We start from the raw sequence: 24,818 nt of genomic DNA on the forward strand, positions 1-24,818 counted from the left end.
AGCACGAACTCTTCTCACTGTAGCGTTTCAGCTGTTCTCTCTTTAAATCTCAGGCCGAATTAGTAGATTTTCAGGATGATTTGAAGGTTATCTAGGTAATTTGGTGGGGACAGGTGATTTGGGGACCCTACTCTTCCGCCATCTTGCCCCTCCTCCTTTTAAAAAATTTTTTTAATAATTTTTATTTATTTATGATAGTCACACACACACAGAGAGAGAGAGGCAGAGACACAGGCAGAGGGAGAAGGAGGCTCCATGCACCGGGAGCCCGACGTGGGATTCGATCCCGGGTCTCCAGGTTCGCGCCCTGGGCCAAAGGCAGGCGCTAAACCGCTGCGCCACCCAGGGATCCCTAAATTTTTTTATTGGAGTTCAATTTTATTCTTTTTTTTAATAATAAATTTATTTTTTATTGGTGTTCAATTTGCCAACATACAGAATAACACCCAGTGCTCATCCCGTCAAGTGCTCCCCTCAGTGCCCATCACCCATTCACCGCCACCCCCCCGCCCTCCTCCCCTTCCACCACCCCTAGTTCATTTCCCAGAGTCAGGAGTCTTTATGTTCTGTCTCCCTTTCTGATATTTCCTACCCATTTCTTCTCCCTTCCCTTCTATTCTTGATCAGTGCTCAGGGGAGTAGATGGCACAAACTGGGGGTAAGTCTGTGTGAACCAGATAGACTGCATCTACATGTCTGGCACTTATTAGTCACATCCTTTACTCTCCACAATATATAATGCTCCAAACAGACACCAGACAAAGCTGAAGGCGTGTACAGAATCTCTAGTCATCCGTCATGGGCAGTAAACGAAGCCCATCTTCATTTCTGGGTTTTACTCACATAGGAAATTGAGGTCTGTGGTATTCTGGGATATAGCTTCTCCAGGAACAAAAGGGAAGTCCTTAGGTAAATTCAGGCTACACGCACACTCCCATCTCTTGGCTCAACGTTGAGAACAATGGGTTCTTCTGGTCGAATTAACCCTTGAGAACTTAATTTCAGGGGAATCTGCAACAGTTAAACCAGCAAATGAGAGCCAGGAATGAAGCCCTGCCAATGACAGATGCAAAGTAAGCAAGATACATGAAGGACACTAATGTGTTACAAATATGTAAGTACTCTCGGTTTAGCATCCTATATCTCTTATTCTTTATCTTACTCTGTAAGCTATCAAGACTGGAGCATGGAACATTTATTCATCACTCATTCAACAGAGTATCTTTTGAGTACATAGAGTTCTTTTGTGTTTTTTATTGATTTAGATTTTATGTAAAAAGGATGAGTGTTCAAAATTTAAAACAGATTCTTAGCTATTATGGCATACAATTTTGAAGTGATATAGAGTTCAATTATGTATGTTGAAGTTTAAAGGTCATCCTGAGCGGGTATTATGTATTTTATTCTATGGCCATCCTCCCTGCTAATAATCCTGTCACCTCTCCCAATGGAAATACCCATTCATAGTAGCAGTTTGGAGTAGAAAGGGAGAACAGATAGACTGGAGTGGGGCTCGAAGAAGGTGGGGCCAAGTGGCCAGGATGGCCTGGACCATGGTAGTCTGTCACATCTGGCAGAAATGCTTCAAACCAGTGAATGTCAACCTTGCTTGCACTTGAGAATCAATGAGGGTACTTTTAAAGCTAGACACTGTGTGAATTATGTTAGAATTTCTGAGATGACCTGGACACCAGATTTTTAATGAACCCACTGATTCCAATATAAAACCATAGGTTGAGAACCACGGTCTTGATAGCATCTGTAAGTTGTGGTGGGGAAGAGCACCTTTCAAACATCATGTCACGGTGATCAATGCATGTCATGACTGTACACAACTTGTTCCCTTCCTTTCAGTGGACTTGAAGAAATTTAAAACATTGCTGAAGTTAAAGGTCTGTGCAGCATAATGTCATGTGAACTGCACTGGATAGATGATCCTTATGGTTGGGGGGTTATAAGACACAGACATGCACTCAGGAGCTGAAGGACACTTAAAAGGTCACAAATGATTCTCCAAGCAATAGGACAAATTATTAAGGATAAATGAGCCCCCCCACACATCCATTTGATATCTCTTAGTTAAAAAAAAAAAAATACTATTTATGCAGAAAGTTCTCTTTCTGACCTGTGTTTCTTTACAAGGTTTGAAGGAGAAGTTCTGCAGGACTTTGATGAGGGCAAGTTTCATGTTCATGATTGCGAATCTCATTCCAAGGCAGTTTCGGGGTCCAGTTCCAAAGGGCAGGTATGTATAAGGATTTATGCTGTCCTTGTTCTTCTTACTGAACCTGGTTCCACAATACAAGTTGGAAACAAGTTAGTGAAACATAAAAACCACAAGAGGTACATGTTAGGAGTTTCCAACCAGGAGTATATAGGAAACTTTGATGGACTGGTTACTGAAATCCTGCCGTGTTTATTCTGTAGCGACAATTTTAGCTATAGATAATTGGATACCCCTTCCTTATGGGAGCATTCGGTACTGTTTAGGAGATGAGATGAATGCTGTTGAAAACAAGATTTGTCTTGAACACTGGGATTACATTCAGGGTGGTGAGTTGTTCACACTCTGAAAGGTGAGCAGAAAATATGACTGATTGAAGGAAAGTTAGGATCCTGCCCCCACTGACTTATGTTAGTCACATATCCATGGACAAAAGAAGCAGGAAAAATGCCACCCATGATTTGTATTGTTATTTTTCCCTTCACTTCTCCCTCTTCCCCAGCAGTACCCCTCTTCCAAATAATAGCATGTTAGATGATATGCATGGGCAAATGTTGCTACTCTACTATGCTCATACTCACGGTTATGTATAACGAGTGTAATAATTGAAATCTTGCCTATCTGTTCCATGAGGCTATAAATTCCTTGAAGGTTAGACTTATATTTTATTAAAAACTCATTCCTCAATATTTATATTAAGGAAAAATGTGGGTTTGGCGAAGGTAATAATGCATTCTCAGTAGGTATTTTTTTTAAACTCCATATATTATGAGGAACATACTGGAGTGTGTTTATAGATGATGAGCCTTAATGTAATATGGGAATCAGACAAGGAATTGCAAAGGTTTGTGGATGGGGCAGCTGACATGGTTAGTGGTTGTTGGGCAGGTGATGGGCACATATGATGCATTAAAAGTATTTCTTAGATGTGTGTTTCCAGGATATCCCTTTGTATGTGTCAAAAATTCTCCATAACAGCCATTTTTAATACGTGAATCTTCCACTGCCTGGCACAGTCCCTAACACATATAAGTAAGCACTTCCTCTCATGACTGAATGAATCAGAGAGAAGCACCAGGAGTGGTCTTCTGGTTTCTGTTTGAGAAGTGGCAGGAATGGGGACTGCTGAGTGACCAGGGCTTCTGATCCAAGAAACAGCTCAATTGGTCAATTCTGACTTCTTTTTGGAAGTATTACATGCAGATGTGTTGGTAGCACTAAGGACACCATGCAGCAGGACAAGGGCTCTGCCATCAGGGAGCTTAGAGTCAGGAGCTAAAAGTCTAGATCCCTAAAAAGTTCACTCCAAAATTTCCTCACCAATATAATAAACAGGAAAGTACCAACTTTTGCAGAATTTAAGTTGTGCCCAAAGACAGACTCTGCTCTGAATTCCCAGAAGAGGAAGCTCAAGACCTCTTCAAGAAGGCTCCTCAGACAGCTAGAGAGCAGATTTTTTAGATGACTTTGCTTTGGATGAACCATTACAAACAAACGGAGCACTGAGGGGGACACTTGACGGGATGAGCACTGGATGTTATTCTGTATGTTGGTAAATTGAACACTAATAAAAAATTAATTTATTAAAAAAACGGAGCAAAAATGAACTATTGGGACTTCATCAAGATAAGAAGCTTTTGCACAGCAAAGGATACAGTCAACAAAACTAAAAGACAACCTACAGAATGGGAGAAGATTTTTGCAAATGACGTATCAGATAAAGAGCTAGTTTCCAAGATCTATAAAGAACTTCGTAAACTCGACAGCAAAGAAACAAACAATCCAATCATGAATGGGCAAAAGACATGAAGAGAAATCTCACAGAGGAAGACATAGACATATGTCTGAGACATAGCAAGAGAAAATGCTCCGCATCACTGGCCATCAGGGAAATACAAATCAAAACCACAATGAGATACCACCTCACACCAGTCAGAATGGGGAAAATTAACAAGGCAGGAAACCACAAATGTTGGAGAGGATGCGGAGAAAAGGGAACCCTCTTACACTGTTGGTGGGAATGTGAAATGGTGCAGCCACTCTGGACAACTGTGTGGAGGTTCCTCAAACAGTTAAAAATAGACCTGCCCTACGACCCAGCAATTGCACTGTTGGGGATTTACCCCAAAGATGCAGATGCAATGAAACGCCGGGACACCTGCACCCCGATGTTTCTAGCAGCAATGGCCACAATAGCTAAACTGTGGAAGGAGCCTCGGTGTCCATCGAAAGATGAATGGATAAAGAAGTTATGGTTTATGTATACAATGGAATATTACTCAGCCATTAGAAACGACAAATACCCACCATTTGCTTTGACGTGGATGGAACTGGAGGGTATTATGCTGTGTGAAATGAGTCAATCAGAGAAGGACAAACATTATATGTTCTCATTCATTTGGGGAATGAATATAAATAATAGTGAAAAGGAAAAGAAGGGAAGGGAGAAGAAATGGGTAGGAAATATCAGAAAGGGAGACAGAACATAAAGACTCCTAACTCTGGGAAATGAACTAGGGGTGATGGAAGGGGAGGAGGGCGGGGGTGGGGGTGAATGGGTGACGGGCACTGAGGGGGGCACTTGACGGAGTGAGCACTGGGTGTTATTCTGTATGTTGGCAAATTGAACGCCAATAAAAAATAAATTTATTATTAAAAAAAGAAAGAAAAATCTTATATACTGTATCCATCCATGTGCTCTCTGATAAATACAAAAGATTTTCTCTCAAAAACAAACAAACAAACAAAGCTGCACAGGATTGCAGCCACAGACAGCACGGGACCTGTGTGCCTCTCTGTCCTCATGAGGCTGCTTCCCCTACCAGAGATGAGAACTCTCAGATCCACAGCCCCTGCTTTCCCACTTAGGCTAGCAGAATGGCGGCCAAGTTTACAGACAAGGAATGTGGAGACATGGCGGGTAAGTTCAGAGAGTAAAGAAGACTAAAAAACTTAAAGAAAAAATACCATTTCCTTCAATAATATAGTGGTTAAATTAATTATGGCATATGCATATAATCACAAACACAATTATAGTAAGTGGTTATACTTTAATGTTATCTTAAGTAAGCCACTCAAAAAATATAATGCCATCCTAATTTTTAGTAATCAATATATGCATAGTAAAGTGTCCACAAGGACATATGTATCATTACTCATAATCTTGATGTATTGTGATTGACAATGACTTTAATATTCTCTACAGCTTATAAAATTTTGACAATGATCTTTTTGTAATACAAAAATTACTTCTGAAAATTAAAAGATGTACAAATAAATCATTGTACAACCATACAATTGTCATCTATACTAAGAAAATATCAGAATATCCTCTAATATGAAGGTGGGTTCCCCTTTTCAGGGTTCCCTATACCTTTCAGGTTGGAACTCCTTAGGCTCTGGCCAGAGATCCAAGTCTCGGTGAAGAGTAAATGTTGGCACCACCACCAATGTCCCTTTGGGAATGAACACACCACTGATTTCCACATTTTTCTTACAGACCCTCTCTAGTCTACCAGCAATTGGGTATAATCTGAGACTTTCATTCAACACCATGTCCAGATACTCCATCTGTACAAGGGCCTCATAAGTGGGTGCTGCCTGGAAGGAAGAAACAGATTTAGATGAATTGAGATTTGGGATAAATTCCAATTCCTACTGACAACTACTGACCTGTTAGAAAGGGACCATGAAGAATCACTTGTTTTGGTAAAGGGCATTCATGGGCATTTGACTTTCTACCATGTCCTTTAACCTGCTCAATGGCCCACTGATATGTGTGCAATAGTAACAATTAGGGGAGACCACTGGAACAATCACCTACACAGGGTCTGAAACTTTTTCCAATACTAGGTAGTGGTGTTTCTTCCTTATATGAACAAAGTGACTAATATACTATGATGCTTACTACTATTGAAATATGCTGAAGTCACTTTCCTTTCATTTTTTTTTTATGATAGTCATACAGAGAGAGAGAGAGAGAGAGGCAGAGACAGAGGCAGAGGGAGAAGCAGGCTCCATGCACCGGGAGCCCGACGTGGGATTCGATCCCGGGTCTCCAGGATCGCGCCCTGGGCCAAAGGCAGGCGCCAAACCACTGCGCCACCCAGGGATCCCTCACTTTCCTTTCAAAAGAGGGGCCTTACATCTGTACCATGGAAGGAGAATGTGTAACAGAAAATATCCTCTATCTACACAAACTCTTTTAGTTGAAATATAGTGCTTCTTGGTTCTTCAATTATGTAACAAGAGTTAGAGAGAAATACTATATTATATAAAAATATAAATATTTTGGGGTGCCATTGGTTCTCTTCAACCCAAATAGGGCAAAGAAGGCTGGGTTGGATGCTCCAGTTGTGAGAACACAATTTCAGTTCTTGGGAACACTGTTAAGGGGATTGGAATTCTATTCTCATCCCCACCCTCTACTGCTGGAAGGGTTTCCTCATTATTGCTTTGGGGTTTCGCTGTTTGCCAAATAAGTTGCTCCAGCCCTATAACCCAGTTCTCTTCATGAGTAGGGAACTCAAGTTAGTCAGAGGTCAGAAAACAATGTGGGCAATATGTTCCTATCACTTGGTATTATATTTAAGGGTCAACATTATACAGGTTAAGAGTTCAATAAGGATCTCAGCACCTTGTGCCTCGCTTGGCTTTTTCACCACTAGTTATGTATTAGTTAAAGAATGTGATGTGTCTCTCGGTAGCTCAGTTTCCTGATTTCTTACTTGGAGATAATAGAATTGATACCTATAGGATGTGTGACAGAGACACTTTCTGCTCACCCAATATGCACATAGGCCCCCACCCCAACCCACCCCCGTATTTCCCAGCATTGTAAAATTAAGGGACACTCACTTTGCAAATGAGCTGTGAACTGAGGAGATATATATCAATTCAGAGCCAAACATTTGAAAGCAAGTGAGCAACACTCCACTTACTCGTTACCCATTCAACATGAAGCCCTCAAGTTCCAGATAATGCAGGTTAAGACAGACCCTCTCTACCTTGTATACCAACTGTGTGGAGCAGAGACTTATTTCCAACCTCTACTATACCCATGTTGGACAAGCAAGGGTGGATTAGAAGTATACCACTGCTATGAAAACCCACTAGATTTGAGGGCTAATCTATTACTGAGGCATAACCAAGCCTATTCTGACTCCCTCTTCAGGTATGACCTGCTCACCTTATTGGGGAAAGTCGCATCAATCTCCTTCTGCAGTTTCTGCTGGACATCAGGGTGAGTGGCCAATTCATACATAAGGAGGCAGAGAGAAGTACTAGTGGTCTCATAGCCACCAAAAATAAAGATAATAGATTGAGCCACAAGCTCCAGATCAGACAGAGCTAAAAGGAGAGAAAAGACATTTTAGCTACAGCAGGTGATTGTAAAACATGGCAGCTTCAATGATGACAAATCCATTTGAAACTCCCAAATCCCTGGTGAGAAATGTAAAGGCAATTCAGAATCAAACTGGGAGCCGTTTTACTCTGATGTCTATCTTACAGAGCCCAAAAGAGGCACGAGTTGTCTGGATATGATTATTCCTATGGTCTCTACTCTTCTTGAACACCTGTTACTGCCTATGCCACACACACACCCCACCAACACAGGTGGGTAATCTCAAGGGACGGTATTTCTTTTTTTTTTTTTTAAGATTTTATTTATTTATTCATTGGGACACACACAGAGAGGCAGAGACACAGGTAGAGGGAGAAGCAGGCTCCATGCAGGGAGCCCGACGTGGGACTCGATCCACGGACTCCAGGATCACGCCCTGGGCTGCAGGCGGGGCCAAACCGCTGCGCCACCGGGCTGCCCGGCAAGTGCAGTTTAAAAGTCCTGCGCGTTTTCTGACTCCGCCTCCGAGGCGAGAAAAGGTTGTTGAGGAAGGAAGCAGGCTCCTCCTTCCGTAACTGCCAGGGCAAGGGACGGTATTTCTGTCTAACACACACAGAGTTATCAGTAAGTCCTTAGGAGAATCATAAAAATACTTCTGCCCTAAGTAACATGGGCTAGCACCCTCCCCCAGGAAAAATATAAATTCATTCGGCTAAAATACACCTTAAATTTGTTGTAAGAGTTTCTAATGCTAAGGCTTAACTGTCAGGAAAATTGAATTATCTTTTATGTAAACATATTTGTGGGAACTTAACTGGACAATGTTGGGCTACAGATAAAGTCTTGCTACTCAAAGTGTAGTCCATGGACCAGCAGCATCTGCAGCACCTGGGATCTTATTAGAAATGCAGAATGTCAAACCTCACCCTAGAACTATGAAATCAAAATCTGAGTTTTGAGGAGATGTGGTGACGTGTGTGCACAACCTAGCTCGAGAAGCATGGATTATACCTTTGACAGGTTTCGGTTAAGTGAAGACCTGGGGTATATTCTTTATATGGATGATCTCAGATACATATAAAACCGTGACAGAGACAAAATGCTAGAAGAGTGGTAAATGACGTTAGTCTAATCAACTGCATTGAAACAGCAAAAGAAATAATGATCAATAAAAGGACATTGGCCAGCATGAACTTTACACAAACAGAATCCAGTGAGTGGAATTAGCAATGTTTATTTAATCACGGCCTGAATGTCACCTTCCTCAGCAAATGGATGCACCCTGAATATAAATTGGCCTCCTTTTTGATTTTCTTGTAGTAGAAACTAAGCACAGTCATGCTCTAATCTATTTGACCAGAACTGGATTAGATAATACTGAGGGCACTGAAATTAACATGGTACTTGCCACAGACATAAAATTCAAAACTAAAAATAATACAAAGTGAGTGTAAGAAAGGTCTACAGAATTCTGATTTTCTAGTCATACTTTCTGTGAATTTGGTGTGGATAAATTCAACTATCAAATTCTTTCCCCCAATTGCCATGAAGCCCATGATAATCAAATTTCACAACTCTGCTGTCCAGTATGGTAGTCACTCTCCAGATGTGCCTATTTATATTTAAATGTTACTTAAATTTAAAACAATATAAGATTTAGTTCTTCAATGACACTAGCCACATGTCAAGTGTTCAATTAACCATATGTGTGTAGTGGTTCTGTATTGAACTGGACATATAGAGAATATTTTCTTCAACCTAGAAAATAGAAGAGCTAGCTAGCTAGCTAGAAAGAAATAAATGTATATATAGGTATACATATAATTTAGTTGTTTGATGGAGTAAGCCCATCTGTAGTCCCTAGAATAAATTGCTAAATATTCAAGAATTTTGGGAGATGGTTGTGAAACCATAGATAGCCTGAACTTAACCATGATGGGACTGTTTCTGTCATAGGAACAAACTATAAATCAAGGCTCTTTTTTTTTCTTTCAGACACAGAGACCATAATTACATCACTGGATGAGTAGACATACAAATGTTTATGTTCATCAGTCTTGTGTAAATGTATTTGAATTTCTTAACTCGGCCCACGGAGAGGAAATACAAGCAAAGAAGCTTTATAGTAGTGATCTCTCCTTGATCCCAGATTTTGGTTTCTAAATATCATTGCTCACTAAAAGGAAATACAGCATCTGAAGAAATGGCTGATTCCAGGCCTCATCAGGGGAAACAGCAGAGAAACCTGGAATGTCTCACACTAGAATGCAAGCAAATGCTCAGAAAATAATATGGGAAAAGGTACAGAATACTCTATGTACTGTAATGGTGGATAAACATCATTATACCTTTGTCAACATCCATGGAATGTATAACACCAAGAGTGAACTGTAATGTAAATATGGATTTGGAGTGGTAGTGATGTGTCATTGAGGGACATTGTAACAAATACACCAAATGGTGAGGTATTTTGATAGTGGGGGATGCTGTGTGTAGGTGGGCATGGGGGGGAATATGGGAAATCTCTGGGTCACTAACCATTGCAGTGAACCTAATATTGTACAAAACATAAAGTCTGTTGAAAACATAAAAACAGAAAAAGAAAGAAAAAAATGACACAAAAAATAACATAGGAACCCACTTGAAATGGCTTCCAGAGGACAAATTGGAGACAACTGAGGATCTAAATAAAGAAGGAGCTAGGAGACTAACTTAGTAATATAAGAAATCATACTGACATAAATAAATTAAATGTTATAGAGAGAGAATGAAAAGCTCCCTAACAGTGGACGATCACTCATCAACATAGAAGAAATGATGGAATTAGAAAGCCAACATTTTGGAACCATCTTAGTAATAATGGTCTCAGTCAAACAGCATCCGTGGATGATAGAAGTAGTAGGTGAAAGTAGTAGGTGAAAGTGGCCAGCATTTACACTGTCACAAAGGCATCTTTCACCAGTCACTTCTTAATTACAAAATGAAAAATAAAACTTTACAGTATATTAAGCCAATGAACACAACTTTAACCAAGTGTTCCAGGTCACCAATACCGGGGCCATATGCCTTCTGATATGGTGAAGCTTTGATGTGAACTTCCAGGTATAGGCTCAGAGAACTGACACGGGAAACAAGCTCCCCAGAGGCTATGAAATAGGCGATCCATGAACCACTGACTGCCTTGTCCATGGTTGCCCTTCAAGCTTTGAACCAACTTATGGCTGTGTGCTTCTGGAACGTGCTTCCATTACCATTTGTATCTGAACACGTGTCTCTCTTTGATTTGTATAATTACATCTGCTAAAAATCGTCCTCCACACCTCAGAACCACCCCCTGCATCAGAGACTTCCCATCACTGGCCCTCTAAGCTGTCCTTACTTGCCTTTGTGGGTATTCATTTCTTTAGAATTCTGGGAGTTAATCATCAGTTGCAGAAAATCGACTCGGTGCTGCAAGCAGAAAGAGAACTTTCAACAACAGAACATCACTTGTGAAGTCAGAAATAAATTAGGGATGCAGGATTTAATTTCTTTCCTGAGAATATGGCCCCTTTAAGTCCAGAAGTCTGGCTTGTGTTACCCAAGTCATTAGTGAACAAAAACATCCAGCTCCAAAAACTTGGAGAGCAGGATGCTTCCCTGACAGGAATCCAGCTATTATGTCCCACTGTTTCTTGGTTCTTGCTCCCTTGATCCTGAGCTTCTCTGGATTTTCAACACAGCTCCCTGGCCAAGGAGTAGCATGCTCTCTCTCTTGTCATGCTTGCTAAGTCAGGAGAAAGTTCCTGACTTCAGTCCTTCCCCCCGCCCCCCAGACTCATTTCTTAACAAATGGCCACATAGACCAATGGCTTGACTTCTGCAGAGTCCAGGGACAGCTTCTGTGTCATCATCTTCTAATGACCCACCCTCTGGAACTCATCTTCAGTGACATTCCGGGGTACCCAGCCCTGCCTCTCCCTCCTACACACATTCTAGCGCTGGTCATTTGGCCTCAGGAAGGCAAATCTGGCTTGGCCAGCTTGCAGCCTCAGTGCCCAGAGAGACTCCTGACCACTCCAAACTATGGCAGGCTCAAATTTAACACACACTCTACTCTACCAGGTGCCTGGTTGGACCTTCCCCTGGAGAAGGTGTGAGATAAGAAGCTTGGAATTGAAGGAATTCTTTGCCACTCTAACATCTGGGGAAATTTTAATATCAGAAAATTATTTTTACACAGGAAGTTGTACCCTTTGACAATTTTTTGAAGAGAAGAGGTCGTTTTTTTCTCTCATCAAATTTTATTGCCTGGCATAGTAGGTACCATGCTTAGTATTAAATTTTAAACGTTGACTCTCTGACTCATTCTCTTTCCTCCTTCCCTGATCTCCATCTTCTTCATTCTCCTTAAAATGTTAGAGGTCTCCTGCTCTAAACCCTCCAGTTCTCTACCTACCTAAAAACATACTTAAATGACCACACTTACTTAAATGACCACACTTAGGATGTACACACTTCAATAAAACATCAAAAGTGAACACTCACATGTAACTACCACCAGATTACCTTTTGTTTATCTTTGAGGCGACTTTCCTTCATCCTTTTTACAGACTTTGTGAAAAAATCAGTAATTTTCTTTGGAAATAGCCAGATATTTAACATTTCATATAGTGGAGTAAGGAATGGAAACAATACTGTAACGAAAAAGAACAATGGAAAGCACAGTGAAAATGCAAATTTTACCTGGAGCAATTATAACTTGGTCTACCAATCAGAGGATTAAAAGACACCAGGATTCTTTGAAACCTGGAGTCAGTCCCTCTAGATCTGTACTTGAATTTCAAGCCAATGGCTGAGCAAGGAGCCCATATTGGGGCTCCATCCCAGGACTCCAGGATCATGACCTGAAACCAAAGGCAGATGCTTAACCAACTGAGCCACCCAGAAACCCCTCGAATTGAATTAAGTGTCCAAAATTATACCCTCCGTTCATGGGCAACTGATCTTTTTTTTATATAAATTAATTTTTTATTGTTGTTCAATTTGCCAACATATAGAATAACACCCAGTGCTCATCCTCTCAATTGCCCCCTTCAAGGTGGGCAACTGATCTCTACAAGGTTTCTAAGACCATTCAAGTAAAAAAAATAGTATTTTCCATGAATGTGCTCAACAAGAGAACAGTCCCATGCAAACAAGCCAACAACAACAACAAAAAAAACCCAAAACAAAAAAAAAGGAAGAAAAAGAAGTTTAATTCTTACTTCCTACAACAAATAAAAATAAAATAAATTTAAAATGGATCAAAGGCCCAAATATAAAAGTTAAAACTGTATAATAATCCTTAGGAGAAAACCAAGGGATAAATCTTCATGATCTCATATTTCTCTGCGAATTTAAGATCTGACACCAAAAGCACAGAAATGAGAGAAAATATTTACATTATACATTATCAACATTAACAATTTTGTTGATGAACACTGGGACCATAAAATGAATTATACATTGTAAAGGGGGCCTCAATGTATGTGAAATGATAGTAATAAAAAACTATAAAAAGTTTATACTGATATAAACTATAACATTGTTGTAGAAAAGTGGGAGGTAAGCAACAAGGGAGAAAGGAAGGAAGGGAACAAAAAAGGAAGAGAGGAAAAAAAGAAAATACATTAGTGTACATACTTATGGAGAGTAAAAATGGATCAGGGAAATCAAATTTTAAGAGCTTCTTGGCATTTTCCACAAACGGATCTTGTGGGTTGTTGAGGGAATCAATGTTCACTCCAAACGATGTGCTGGTGATCACATCCATGCTGTAGGCTCCAAAGATGCTGGGTGAGAAACAAAGACACGAATACTTAAAATCAGCACCTCTTTACTATCCTTATCCAATGCTTGCAGCAAGAAGTGCCTGTAGATTCCAATGTCCAGGCAAGACAAGAACCACACTTTGAGAACCACCTGATGGATCATCTAAAGAGTCTGTATGCCATCACACTCACTGATGAGGTGCTCGTGAGGTGCCAGTGACACAGCTGGCCTTGTGCTATGGGTGATGGGGATACCAGGGCAAGTTAGAGAGACCTCTGAGCTCAAGGAGCTTAATCTTGGAGGGATAGAGACCCCAAATTAGGCAAATTACACAAGTGTGTTTTGAGTAAGGGCAGTAGAAGGTGGATAATCACTGTGTCTGAGCAGGACAAATGGTGGAATAACTAACGCTTCCTCAGGGAGTCAGGAAAGGTGAAACTGATCTGGATCTTCTCTCACCACAGTCTCTGTGCTCTCGGAGCTGAGTCCTCTTTAGCACATTACAGAACACCAACACCCTGTTCTGAGATGCCAGGAATACCATCCTTTTTTTCTCCACCTCTGCTAAGTCTCCTGAAAGACCCACTTTGTCTCATCTCCTTGATCTGAGATTGCCCTGAGGACTCACCCATTTCTGGAAAAAGTAAGAACTGAGAATGTTCCTAGTTAAAAAATATATATTAAATCACACCAAAACTGACTTAGGGGATGCCATAGCTAAGTGATCATATGCTACTAGTTTTGCCAGGACAGTCCTAATATGCATCCGTTCATCCTGCAATATTAAAATATATCCCGTGGCACCCAGGTGGCTCAGTCAGTTGACTGGCTACCTTCCACCTTCTTCCCAGTCATGATCTCTTGGTCCTGGGATCAAGCCCCACTTTGGGCTTCCTGCTCAGGGTGGCAGTCTGCTACTTCCTCTGCTCCTGCCCCCCTGCATGGGCTTGCTCTCTCTCTCTCTCTCTTTCTCTCAAATAAATAAGTGAAACGTTTTGTAAAAATAAAATATATCTCAATTTAGGCTAATATCTCAATTTAGGCTACTTTTTCACCCTACCCATCCCATGTGCAAGGCCTTCTCCCTTTTGTGTTTGAAAGATGGACAAGTGGTCATAAAAGTTAATATTTAGTATTTTGCTTATATCCTCAACAAAATCAGGAAGGGATTTAAGTTGTCCCAAGTTCCACATGAAAACTTTCTTGCCCCATCCAGTGCCCAGCGATATGTACCAAGTGGTCCCCACCACTACCATTCATTACCCTCTACACTCAAAGATTTGGAAAAATCGTGTTTCCTTTTTTTCCAAGAACATATTTTTGTCTTCCCCAATATCCAAGGTGACAATCAAGCAGATGAATTAATCCTGCCTCATGTACACAAAAGAAGACCCTCTCCCTCCTGGCTGCTCTGCCTTTTTAGGCGAGCTACCTCTCCTTGGCTGGCCCATTGGGTTGTAACACTACACGTCTACTTCAGCTTCTTTGCTGGGGTAATTCAACAGTGGGAATTGGGCTCTGTGGCAGCAGTTGGAAAGTGTCGTGACAGAGTTGGAATTCCAGCAGCCCCACTCCTACTTACTCTTTCAAGCTGATGGCTTTGCCTTTCTCTGCCTCCTTCCTCAGGTTCCTCACCAACATATCTCCATACTGGCCAATGATGGGAAACATCTACACACAAAATACAACACCACCTGAAGTTAAATCCGAGAATGAAGTCCTAGAATGACATGGCTTTCACAAACATGGAGCAAGAAAGGACATTTAATAACAAGTTTTATCATGTCTCCTCTAGGACATGAGGATAAAAGACCATGTTTAGGAAGCCCAAATACAGCAGAGTACCACTTGCAAGTGGACTACATCTTAGTTTCTAATTATCCCCAGGTGCATTCATTACTTCCTAAGGAAAAGATCTCTTCTTTTCTTACCTCCTTGAGCTTTCCGCTGGTGAAAGTTGGAGACAGCAATGTTCGTATTCTCTTCCATTCTTCATCCTCAGACACAGTGATGGCACTTTTCATAAATCCCACTGGACCAAAGGACTAGAGTCAAAGCAAAACACATTTTGCCATACATAAGTTTTGTAGGTCTTCACAGTTTGCAAAATTTGTTAAAGAGCATCTATTACTCACCAAATATGTAGTGTCTCCTTAGTAGCAGTCCCTATGCTACATACTCAATAGATAGTTATCCCAAATACTTAGCTTCCTGTGAAGCTGAAGGAGGCAGCACTAAGGGTAGTAGCTGTTTCCAGCTTTATATTCCAATTTCCTTTTCAATGTAAATGTGGCATGGAAAATTTGGCAGGGAAACTATTCCAGGAGAATAAACTGGATTCATACCTAATACATTCCTACATAATACCTACATAATAATACCAACATAGTAATAATACCTACATTCTCCTAAGGTGTGCAGAGTAGAATTGCATTGGAGGATAGCCAGATGGCCTGGCAAACTGTATGTTGCTTCAGAGCAGTTCTGCCTTCACATATATCCGCAGCATGAGAAACTCAAAAAACAGATGTGTTAATATGGTGTTTTTTTTTTCAAAAATAGCAGTGTACCCTAAAAAGATAGGAATCTGTTTGCTATTCTCAATAAATGATACAGTTACATGGAAATCTTTTCCCCTGTGTTACCCCAAAGGGAACTAAGGAAAACAGAAACAGATAATTCTGTTTCTCATATTGGGACTGGCCTATCAAGCCAACAACCTTGAATCTAACTACCATTTTCCAAAAATATATTTTGTATTAATGTGGATATCTCCAAAACCATTTCATGATAAAAATACACAAAAGAACTAGAAACAGAGGAACTACTTCAACCTAATACAGATCATCAGAAAACCTTATAGCACACATCAACTCAGTGAGGAAGGATTCGTGTGATATCACCAAGATCATGAGACAGGACACATCAGCCTCTGTTAACCCACAAAGAACAACAGGTAGACAGCTATCCACAAACAAAATAGACCTAAGAGCTTAAGGTTCCATTTAAGAAGCTTCAACAACACAGTGGAGCAAAGCTCCTGAGAATAAGTGCATTAGAAAAGTAAGGAGAAGAGCTTCATTTTGTCTGCATCATACCAGGAGTCAGGCCAGCACTACTCAGCACCTAGAGGACACCCGCCAGCCTCAGAGAATTCCTCTTGCTGGGAAAAGGACTAAAGGTCATTAGCCCCAGCCCTTCAGGGCACTGCACAAATGACCTGTTTGGTTTCAAACCTCCAGATACTGGCATAGCTGACACACCTAGACAGAGCAAGGAACAAAGAAAGGCAGGACTATCAGTATCAGCAAAGTGGCAAGAGTAGCCATGGTTCCTTGTGTCCTGCTCTGCAGAGGACCCTAGCAGCCTTAGCAGCTGCTGAATCAACAGCTGACACAGCACAGTGCACCCTCTAAGATTTTGCTGCTGATAGACCCACAGGCTTTCATATTTGCTGACTCCAGCTGCCTGAGTCCTGCTCTGCCCCATCTGCCCTCTCATGAGTTGCCTCAGCCAGTGCCACCACCTACACCCTGAGCCTCAGAATCTGCACCCACAACCAGCCATGGCCCCTGTGACTGGGTATACATACCACACCAGCCCAGGCCCCAGCAACTTTCAGGTCCCTGAGGCCAGGCTTGACTCCCGTCACTGGACTGCACTGCCACATGAGACCACAGCTAATCCCTGAAACTTCACATCTACAAGCTGCCAGCCTGAACTCCAGTCAAAAGCCCCCACTGCCATGCATGCAGTAGTGACTATTCCTGCAGCCCCGTGAGTGTACACAGACAGCCCAGACATTCAAAGTACCCATGTGCCCATCACTGAGCCCAGCCCCTTGGGAGCATGTGCCTTATTTCAGCCCCCACAGATGAGTGTGTGTGTAGCACCCACTCTGGCCACCATTCTACTTGCCCTAGTCCTCAAGCACTGGATCTGATGATGCTACTGAGGACCCCAATAGCCACTGCATCCACAAGAACCCTCCACTGTGCTTCCTGTCAAGGATCATGCAATTGCTGATGTTGTGGCTCTCAAGTACCTGAACCAACGATCCCCTCCTGGATTATTTCAGATTATCCAGTCAGAGTGGGGTAAAGGAAAATGGAAAAAAAAACCTAGAGAGAAAAATCCTACAGGATTTATAAGATACCATCAAATAAAAGAATATGTACATTATGGAATCCTGGTAGAGGAAGAGAGAAGTGGACAGAATGCTTACCTAAAGAAACAATGGCTGAAAACTTCCCAAACTAGAAATCTTGGGATATGTAGTCCTCAATCTGATTGAATTCAAAAAAAGATTACACCAAGACACATGATAATAAAATTGTCAAAAATTGAAGACAAAAAAATTAGAGACAAAGAAAAAATCTTGACAGGAGCAAGAAACAAGGGGCTCAGCACATAAAAGGCAGAAACCTCTTTCACCTCAGCCTTAGCAACTTTTACTAGGCACGTTACTGGAAGCAAGGGAAACAAAAACAGAAACATACTATTGGGACTTCATCAAGATGAAAAGCTCCTGCATAGTGAAGGAAACAATCAACAAAACTAAAAGCCAACCTTTAGAATGGGAGAAGACATTTGCAAATTATATATCTGATAAAGGATTGGGATCCAAAACCTATAAAGAATTTATGAAACTCAACACCCAAAAAACAAATAATCTGGTTAAGAAATGGGAAGAAGGCATGAAAAGACTCTATTTGGAAGAAGACATCCAGAAGGCTCACAGACACATGAAAAAATGCTCAACATCACTCATCATCAGAGAAACACAAATCAAATCCACAGTGAGATACCAGCTTACACCTGCCAGAATGGCTATAATTAACAACTCTGGGAACAACAGATGTTGGTTTAGGATGTGGAGAAAGGGAAACCCTCTTGCATTGTTGGTGGGAATGCACATTTGTGCAGCCACTCTGGAAAAGAGTATGAATTTCCTCAAAAAGTTGAAAATAGAACTATGCTACAATCCAGCAGTTGCACTACTAGGTATTTACCCAATGCATGCAAAAATAGAGATTCAAAGGCATACATGCTCCATATTTATAGCAGCATTATCAACAATAGGCAAACTATGGAGAGAGCTCAAATGTCCATCAACTTTTGAGTGGATAAAGATGTGGTATATACACACACACACACACACACACAATGGAATATCACTCTGCCATCAAATAAATGAAATCTTGCCAATTGCAGCAACGTGGATGGAGCAAGAGAGTATTATGCTACGTGAAATAAGTCAGTCAGGGAAAGACAAATGCGATATGGTTTCACTCCTAAGTCAAATTTAAGAAACAAAACAGATGAACATATGCGAAGTGAGGGGGACAAAGGAGAGAGGGAAACAAATCACAAGAGACACTTAATGATAGAGAACAAACCGAGGGTCGATAGAGGGAGGTGAATGGTGGAAGGGCTAGATGAGTGATGAGCATTAAGGAGAGCACCGTGATGAGCACTGGGTATTGTATATAAGCGATGAATCTCTGAATTCCACTTCTGAAACCAATATTGCATTGTATGTTAACTAGCTAGATTTTAAATACAAATACATACATGTATACATACATAAATTTAAATGGAAGGATGAATGGATAAAGAAAATTGAATATTGCTCAACCTTAAAAAAGAAGGAAATCCTGCCATTTCCAATAGCATAGTTGAATGTGGACAACATGACTACATACTAAGGGAACTAAATCATACACTGAAGGACAGGTAACACATGATCTCACTTATAAGTGGAATCTAGAAAAATAAAGTCAAGCTCAATAACAGAGTAGAATGGTAGCTGTCAGAGGCTGGGGAGGAAGAAAGAGGACAAATAGTAATCACAGGGTACAAACTTTCAGTGTTGAGAAAAATAAGTTCTGGAGATCGAATATACTGCATGGTGATTATAATTAAAATACTGTACCATATATTTGAAATTTGCTTAAAAAGTAGATCTTACATGTTCTTACCACACACGCACACACACACACACACAAACAAAGTAACTCTGGGTGGTGATAGATATGTCAATACATTTCATTTGTGATGATCACTTTATAAATCAAAACATCACATTTAAATATATAGTTTTCATTGTAAAAATACATGTATAAATAGTTAAATGGTGAAAAGCTGAATGTTTACCCTTAACATCAGGAACAAGGCAAAAATATTCACTCTCACCACTCTTGCTCAAAAACCATACTAGAAATCCTAGCCAGTGCAATAAGACAAGACAAAGAAATAAAAGGCATGCAGATTAAAAAGATAAAGTGGGAGTGTCCCTCACCTGCATCCCAATGATTATCGCAGCAATGTCCACAATAGCCAAACTGTGGAAGGAGCCTTGGTGTCCATCAAAAGATGAATGGATAAAGATGTGGTATATATATACAATGGAATATTACTCAGCCACTAGAAATTACAAATACCACCATTTGCTTTGACGTGGATGGAACTGGAGGGTATTATGGTGAGTGAAGTAAGTCAATTGGAGAAGGACAAACCTTATATGGCTTCATTCATTTGGGGAATATAAAAAATAGTGAAAGGGAATAAAGGGGAAAGGAGAGAAAATGAGTGAGAAATATCAGTGAAGGTGACAGAACATGAGAGACTCCTAACTCTGGGAAATGAACACGGGGTGGTGGAAAGGAAGGAGGGCTGGGGATTGGGGTAACTGGGTGACGGGCACTGGGGGGGCACTTAATGGGATGAGCCCTCTGTGTTATGCTATATGTTGCCAAATTGAACTACAATAAAATAAAATAAAATAAAATAAAATAAAATAAAATACTTTTCTAAAATAAAAAAATAGGAGTGTCCCTATATCAGTGAAATAATTGGCTATGTAGAATATCTTGAGGGATATAAAAAAGAACATCTCTGCATCTAATAAATGAGTTAAGCTAGGATGTAGGAAATAAGATCAACACCAAAAATCAACCACATTTCTAGATAATGAATATGTGAAAACACATTAAGAACACAATAACAACTATAATCACACAAAGAAGGTGAAATACTTGAGATGTGTATTGAACAAAACATGTATGGTTTTCCTGTTGAGAATGAAATGCTGGTGAAAAGACTCAAAGAACGCCTAAATAAACACATATTGTGTTCATGCTTTGAAAGACATGACATAATAAAGATCTAGATTTTGCACAAATGATTGGTAGGTCTAAATCATGTCTTACAAAATCCTGGCAAATATTATGCAAACATAGATAAGCTAATTCTAAATTTGTATGGAAAGGCAAAGGAGCTAGAATACCTAAAACAATTCCAACAAAAATAAAATGGGAGGAATCACTGTTCATGATATTGAGACTTACTATATAGTTACAGTAATCAAGACACGGTGGCACCGGTAGAGGGATAGATACAGAGATCAATGAACAGAACAGAGATTGACAAATAGATACAAACACATAGGCCCGACTCAGTTTTGATACTGGTACAAAAGCCATTCAATGCAGGAAGTACAGCCTTTCCACAAGTGATGCTGGAGTGCTTACACAACCATAGGCCAGAAATAAGGATTTTTGACCTAAATGTCACAGCTCACAATTAACACTAAAAATTAACACAAAATGGATCACAGAATTAAATGTGAAACACAAAACTATGCATGATTCATATTACAAATATAAAACATAAAAGTATATACTTAAATGTAAACTATAAAATGAACTACTTTGAGAAAATCCTTGGGACTTAGGGCTAGATAAAGAGTTTTCAAACTTGATGCCAAAGTCACAGCCCATCAAAGGAAAAGAATGTTAAATTGGCCTTATCAAGATAAGAAATGCTTGCTCTGCAGAAGACTCTCATACAACAAAAAGACAAGCTACATACCATGCCTACAAAAGAAAGTAAGCAGGAGGCTGATGATGGAACAGCTCTATAACATGAATGGGGTGGAGGATACACAAGTGTACATGTAAGATCAGTGTTCAGGAGCAATCACACATGCACAAGGTACATTTGAGTGTGCCTAAAATCACTGAAACCTGAATAAGTTCAATGGCTAGAACCAATGGCTATTTCTGCTTCCATACTGTACTATCATTACGCAGATATTACCTTAGGGGAAAGGGCTTGAAGACCATACAACATGGGACCTCCTACGACAACTTCCTGTGAGTCTGTCATTGTGCCAAACGAAAGTTTTATGAATGAATAAATAAATAAATAAATAAATAAATAAATAAATATTTTTAATATACCCCAAATGAATGAGACCATATAATGTTTGTCCTTCTCCGATTGACTTATTTCACTCAGCATAATACCTTCCAATTCCAGTGAAAGGGAATAAAGGGGAAAGGAGAAAAAATGAGTGGGAAATATCAGAAAGGGAGACAGAACATGAGACACTCCTAACTCTGGGAAACAAACAAGGGGTGGTGGAAAGGGAGGTGGGTGGCGGGTGGGAGTGACTAGGTGATGGGCACTGAGGGGGGCATTTGATGGGATGAGCACTGGGTGCTATGCTATATGTTGGAAAATTGAAATCCCATTAAAAAATAAATTATGCTGAGTGAAATAAGACAATTGGAGAAGGACAAACATTATATGGTCTCAATCATTTGGGGAATATAAAAGATAGTGAAAGGGAATAAAGGGGAAAGGAGAAAAAATGAGTGGGAAATATCAGAAAGGGAGACAGAACATGAAAGACTCCTAACTCGAGGAAACGACTAGGGGTGGTGGGAGGGGAGGTGGGTCGGGGTTGGGGGTGAGTGGGTGGTGGGCACTGAGGTGGGCACTTGATGGGATGAGTACTGAGTGTTATTCTGTATGTTGACGAATTGAACACCAATAAAAAATAAATTTATTATAAATAAATAAATTAATTAATTAATTAATTAAAAAACTCCATGCTTACCCGTCGGTTTGTGAAGACAGAATAACATTCTTTCACTAGCACTGTTTTAATCATGTCTGGATCCATGATAGCCAACACGGGCTGTCGCCCATCATAAAACCTGTGTCAGGAAAACAGAACTGATTATATTAACATGACAGTTTCTGCAGCTGCAGCCACACCTGAAAGTCTCAACTTTTATCCTGACATTATATAATCTAAACTCTGACATCATGATTAGAAATAACAGTAGAACATTTGTTAACTCTAGGTGATGTGTACATGGATAGTTCCATTCTCTACAGTTTTTTGCATGTTTAGAATGTTTCAAATATTTTTGATGTATTTTAGACATTTCAAATAATGTTTATATATATCATCCAGAAGAAACTTAGGTTAGTAAGTTTGACATGGGGCCCAAGAATCTGCCTTTTGAACAAGCTCTCCCAGGTGGTTCTTGTCCACAGCCAGGCTCGAAAGCCACACAGTAAAGACAGAACCGGGGCACATGATGTAATTCTGACTCCATTCAGAGTTGAGCAGTGCTGAAGGTGGGCAGGGACAGTGGGGCTAAACCAGTGTCCATCCAGAGATCTGTCTTCTTTCTATTCCATCATGCTGCTTATGGGCCTTGCCACTCAGAGCCCCACGGTCTCTGAGGATGTGACCAGAGATAAAGAGGTAAGAGGAGGTACACTCCTGTCTGTGAGCATCCCAGAACCACATCATATCTCTCCCTCAGCTTCACCAAACCTCTGGCAGCTCTGAACAGGAGCATCCAGTGCAAGAAGCCAAGATCATACTACAAAATCACAGTCCATCAACCCACCAGGAAACACTGTGGCTTAAAATTCTCTTACATCTCAAGTTCACAGAATAAAGAAATACTTCCACATTGAATACCTCCGTTGAAAGAAAAATCTGGGCCTAAAATTAAAATGCAAAACAAACTCCACACTTACAAAAAAGTAAGAAAAAGGTGAGTAGCAAGTCAATCGGAGAAGGACAATCATTATATAAGTTCACTCATACAGGGAATATAAAAAATAGTGAAAGGGATTATAGGGAAAAGCAGAGAAAATGAGTGGAAAATATTAGAGAGGGTGACAAAACATGAGAGACCCCTAACATTGGGAAACGAACAAGGGATAGTGGAAGGGGAGGTGGGCGGGGGCATGGGGTGACTGGGTGACAGGCACTGAGGAGGGGCACTTGACAGAATGAGCATTGGGTGTTATAAGTTGGCAAATCAAATTCCAATAAAAAATATACATAAAAAAAGAAAAGGTGAGTAGAAATGGCTTTCCATTCTGTTTATCCAAACCCTTCTTTCAAAGGATATATTTAATCCAGACTACAAATAAAGGTAACACTCCAGGTCCGATTTACACTTAAAGCTGCACACGTGGTGACATATGGGATCTTGGGAAGGAGAGCCTCCAGAAGCTTTACTACAGCAGGCTTCATCACAAGGGGCTCTTGACTAAGACTGTCCACACCACAGGGTCCTCCTCATCACAACAGGCCTAGTCAATGGAAATGTCCAGAATACTCACCCCCACATTCTTCCATACTTTCTAAAACATTTCTCATCAAAATCACAAAAACCCTGCAAGAGAAATCAAAACATATTATTAGTCTAAATGTACTGAGCCCTATGGGTAATGGGGAACAAAATGACTTAGATCGCATGAAATGTGCCTTACAGCCTCTCACTAGCAGATAGAGGGAAGCTGTTAATCACAGGGGACTATCAGAAATGAGAGAAAACAGAGGATATATGGAAATGGAGAATTTCATGTCCCTCTTGCACTATTTCCAAGTGTTGGAGATACTGAACATCTTACCCTGTCTGGGAGGACTGGGTAGTCTCTGTGTGTCTGATGTGTTTGGCTTGTGCATTATATCTAAATCTCAGAACCCTCTGAATCATTACCTCAGGGCCATGTAGAAAACTGGAGCTGAGGGAAAGGCAGCATGGCTGCATATTCTGAATGTCAGCTAGCATTCTGTTTGTTGATCTCATGAGCCCTACTAGATTCCAGTGGATTTAGGATATTTGTTTTATTTTATGTTAATTTTTAACTCTTTATTTTTTAATTTTTTAAAAAAAGATTTGTATTTATTTATTCGTGAGAGACACACAGAGATAGGCAGAGACATAGGCAGAGGGAGAAGCAGGCTTCCTGAAGGGTGCCTTATGTAGGACTCGATCCCAGGACCCCGGGATCATGACTGAGGCAAGGCAGATGCCCAACTACTGAGACACCCAGGTACCCCAGTGGATTTAAGATATTAAGGCACCAGTGACCTCTTTTAATCTAGCAGTTTTACATGAGTTAAACATGCTTGTTTAGTGAGAAAGTGAGGAATGAATGAATGACAGAGTGGACTCACCTTCCAGTTCTCCATCACAACACAGAGAGGAGATAATGCCCCCATCCCACAAATATCAGAGCCAAATAAAACACTTGATAAGAGTTTTCACTTCTATCACTAAAAGAACAACAACAAGACTTCTAGTGCCTTCATTTCAACTGTGATTTTGATGTTTTAACACTACAAATCAGGAT

General features: G+C 40.4%; 1 protein-coding gene across 2 annotated transcripts in view; it reads right to left on the reverse strand.

The window, feature by feature from the left end:
• Window positions 1–519: 519 nt before the first annotated feature.
• Window positions 520–24,818, reverse strand: part of LOC489851 (cytochrome P450 3A12-like) — a 29,810-nt gene continuing 5,511 nt past the window's right edge. The window contains exons 3-13 of one of the 2 annotated variants that reach the window (XM_038589238.1): window positions 23,802–23,854; window positions 22,267–22,366; window positions 15,293–15,406; window positions 14,944–15,032; window positions 13,233–13,381; window positions 12,117–12,244; window positions 10,952–11,018; window positions 7,413–7,573; window positions 5,598–5,824; window positions 2,126–2,288; window positions 520–1,011 (exon numbers count right to left, since the gene is read on the reverse strand). In XM_038589238.1, the coding sequence (XP_038445166.1) occupies window positions 916–1,011; window positions 2,126–2,288; window positions 5,598–5,824; window positions 7,413–7,573; window positions 10,952–11,018; window positions 12,117–12,244; window positions 13,233–13,381; window positions 14,944–15,032; window positions 15,293–15,406; window positions 22,267–22,366; window positions 23,802–23,854 (1,347 nt within the window). In that variant the 3' untranslated portion in view covers window positions 520–915. Of the gene's footprint in view, window positions 1,012–2,125; window positions 2,289–5,597; window positions 5,825–7,412; window positions 7,574–10,951; window positions 11,019–12,116; window positions 12,245–13,232; window positions 13,382–14,943; window positions 15,033–15,292; window positions 15,407–15,763; window positions 15,783–22,266; window positions 22,367–23,801; window positions 23,855–24,818 lie in introns of those variants that run through there. The other variant, XM_038589239.1, reaches the window with a different exon arrangement.

This window comes from Canis lupus, unplaced genomic scaffold, assembly GCF_011100685.1.
Source record: "Canis lupus familiaris isolate Mischka breed German Shepherd unplaced genomic scaffold, alternate assembly UU_Cfam_GSD_1.0 chrUn_S1776H1973, whole genome shotgun sequence".
Lineage (NCBI taxonomy): Eukaryota > Metazoa > Chordata > Mammalia > Carnivora > Canidae > Canis > Canis lupus.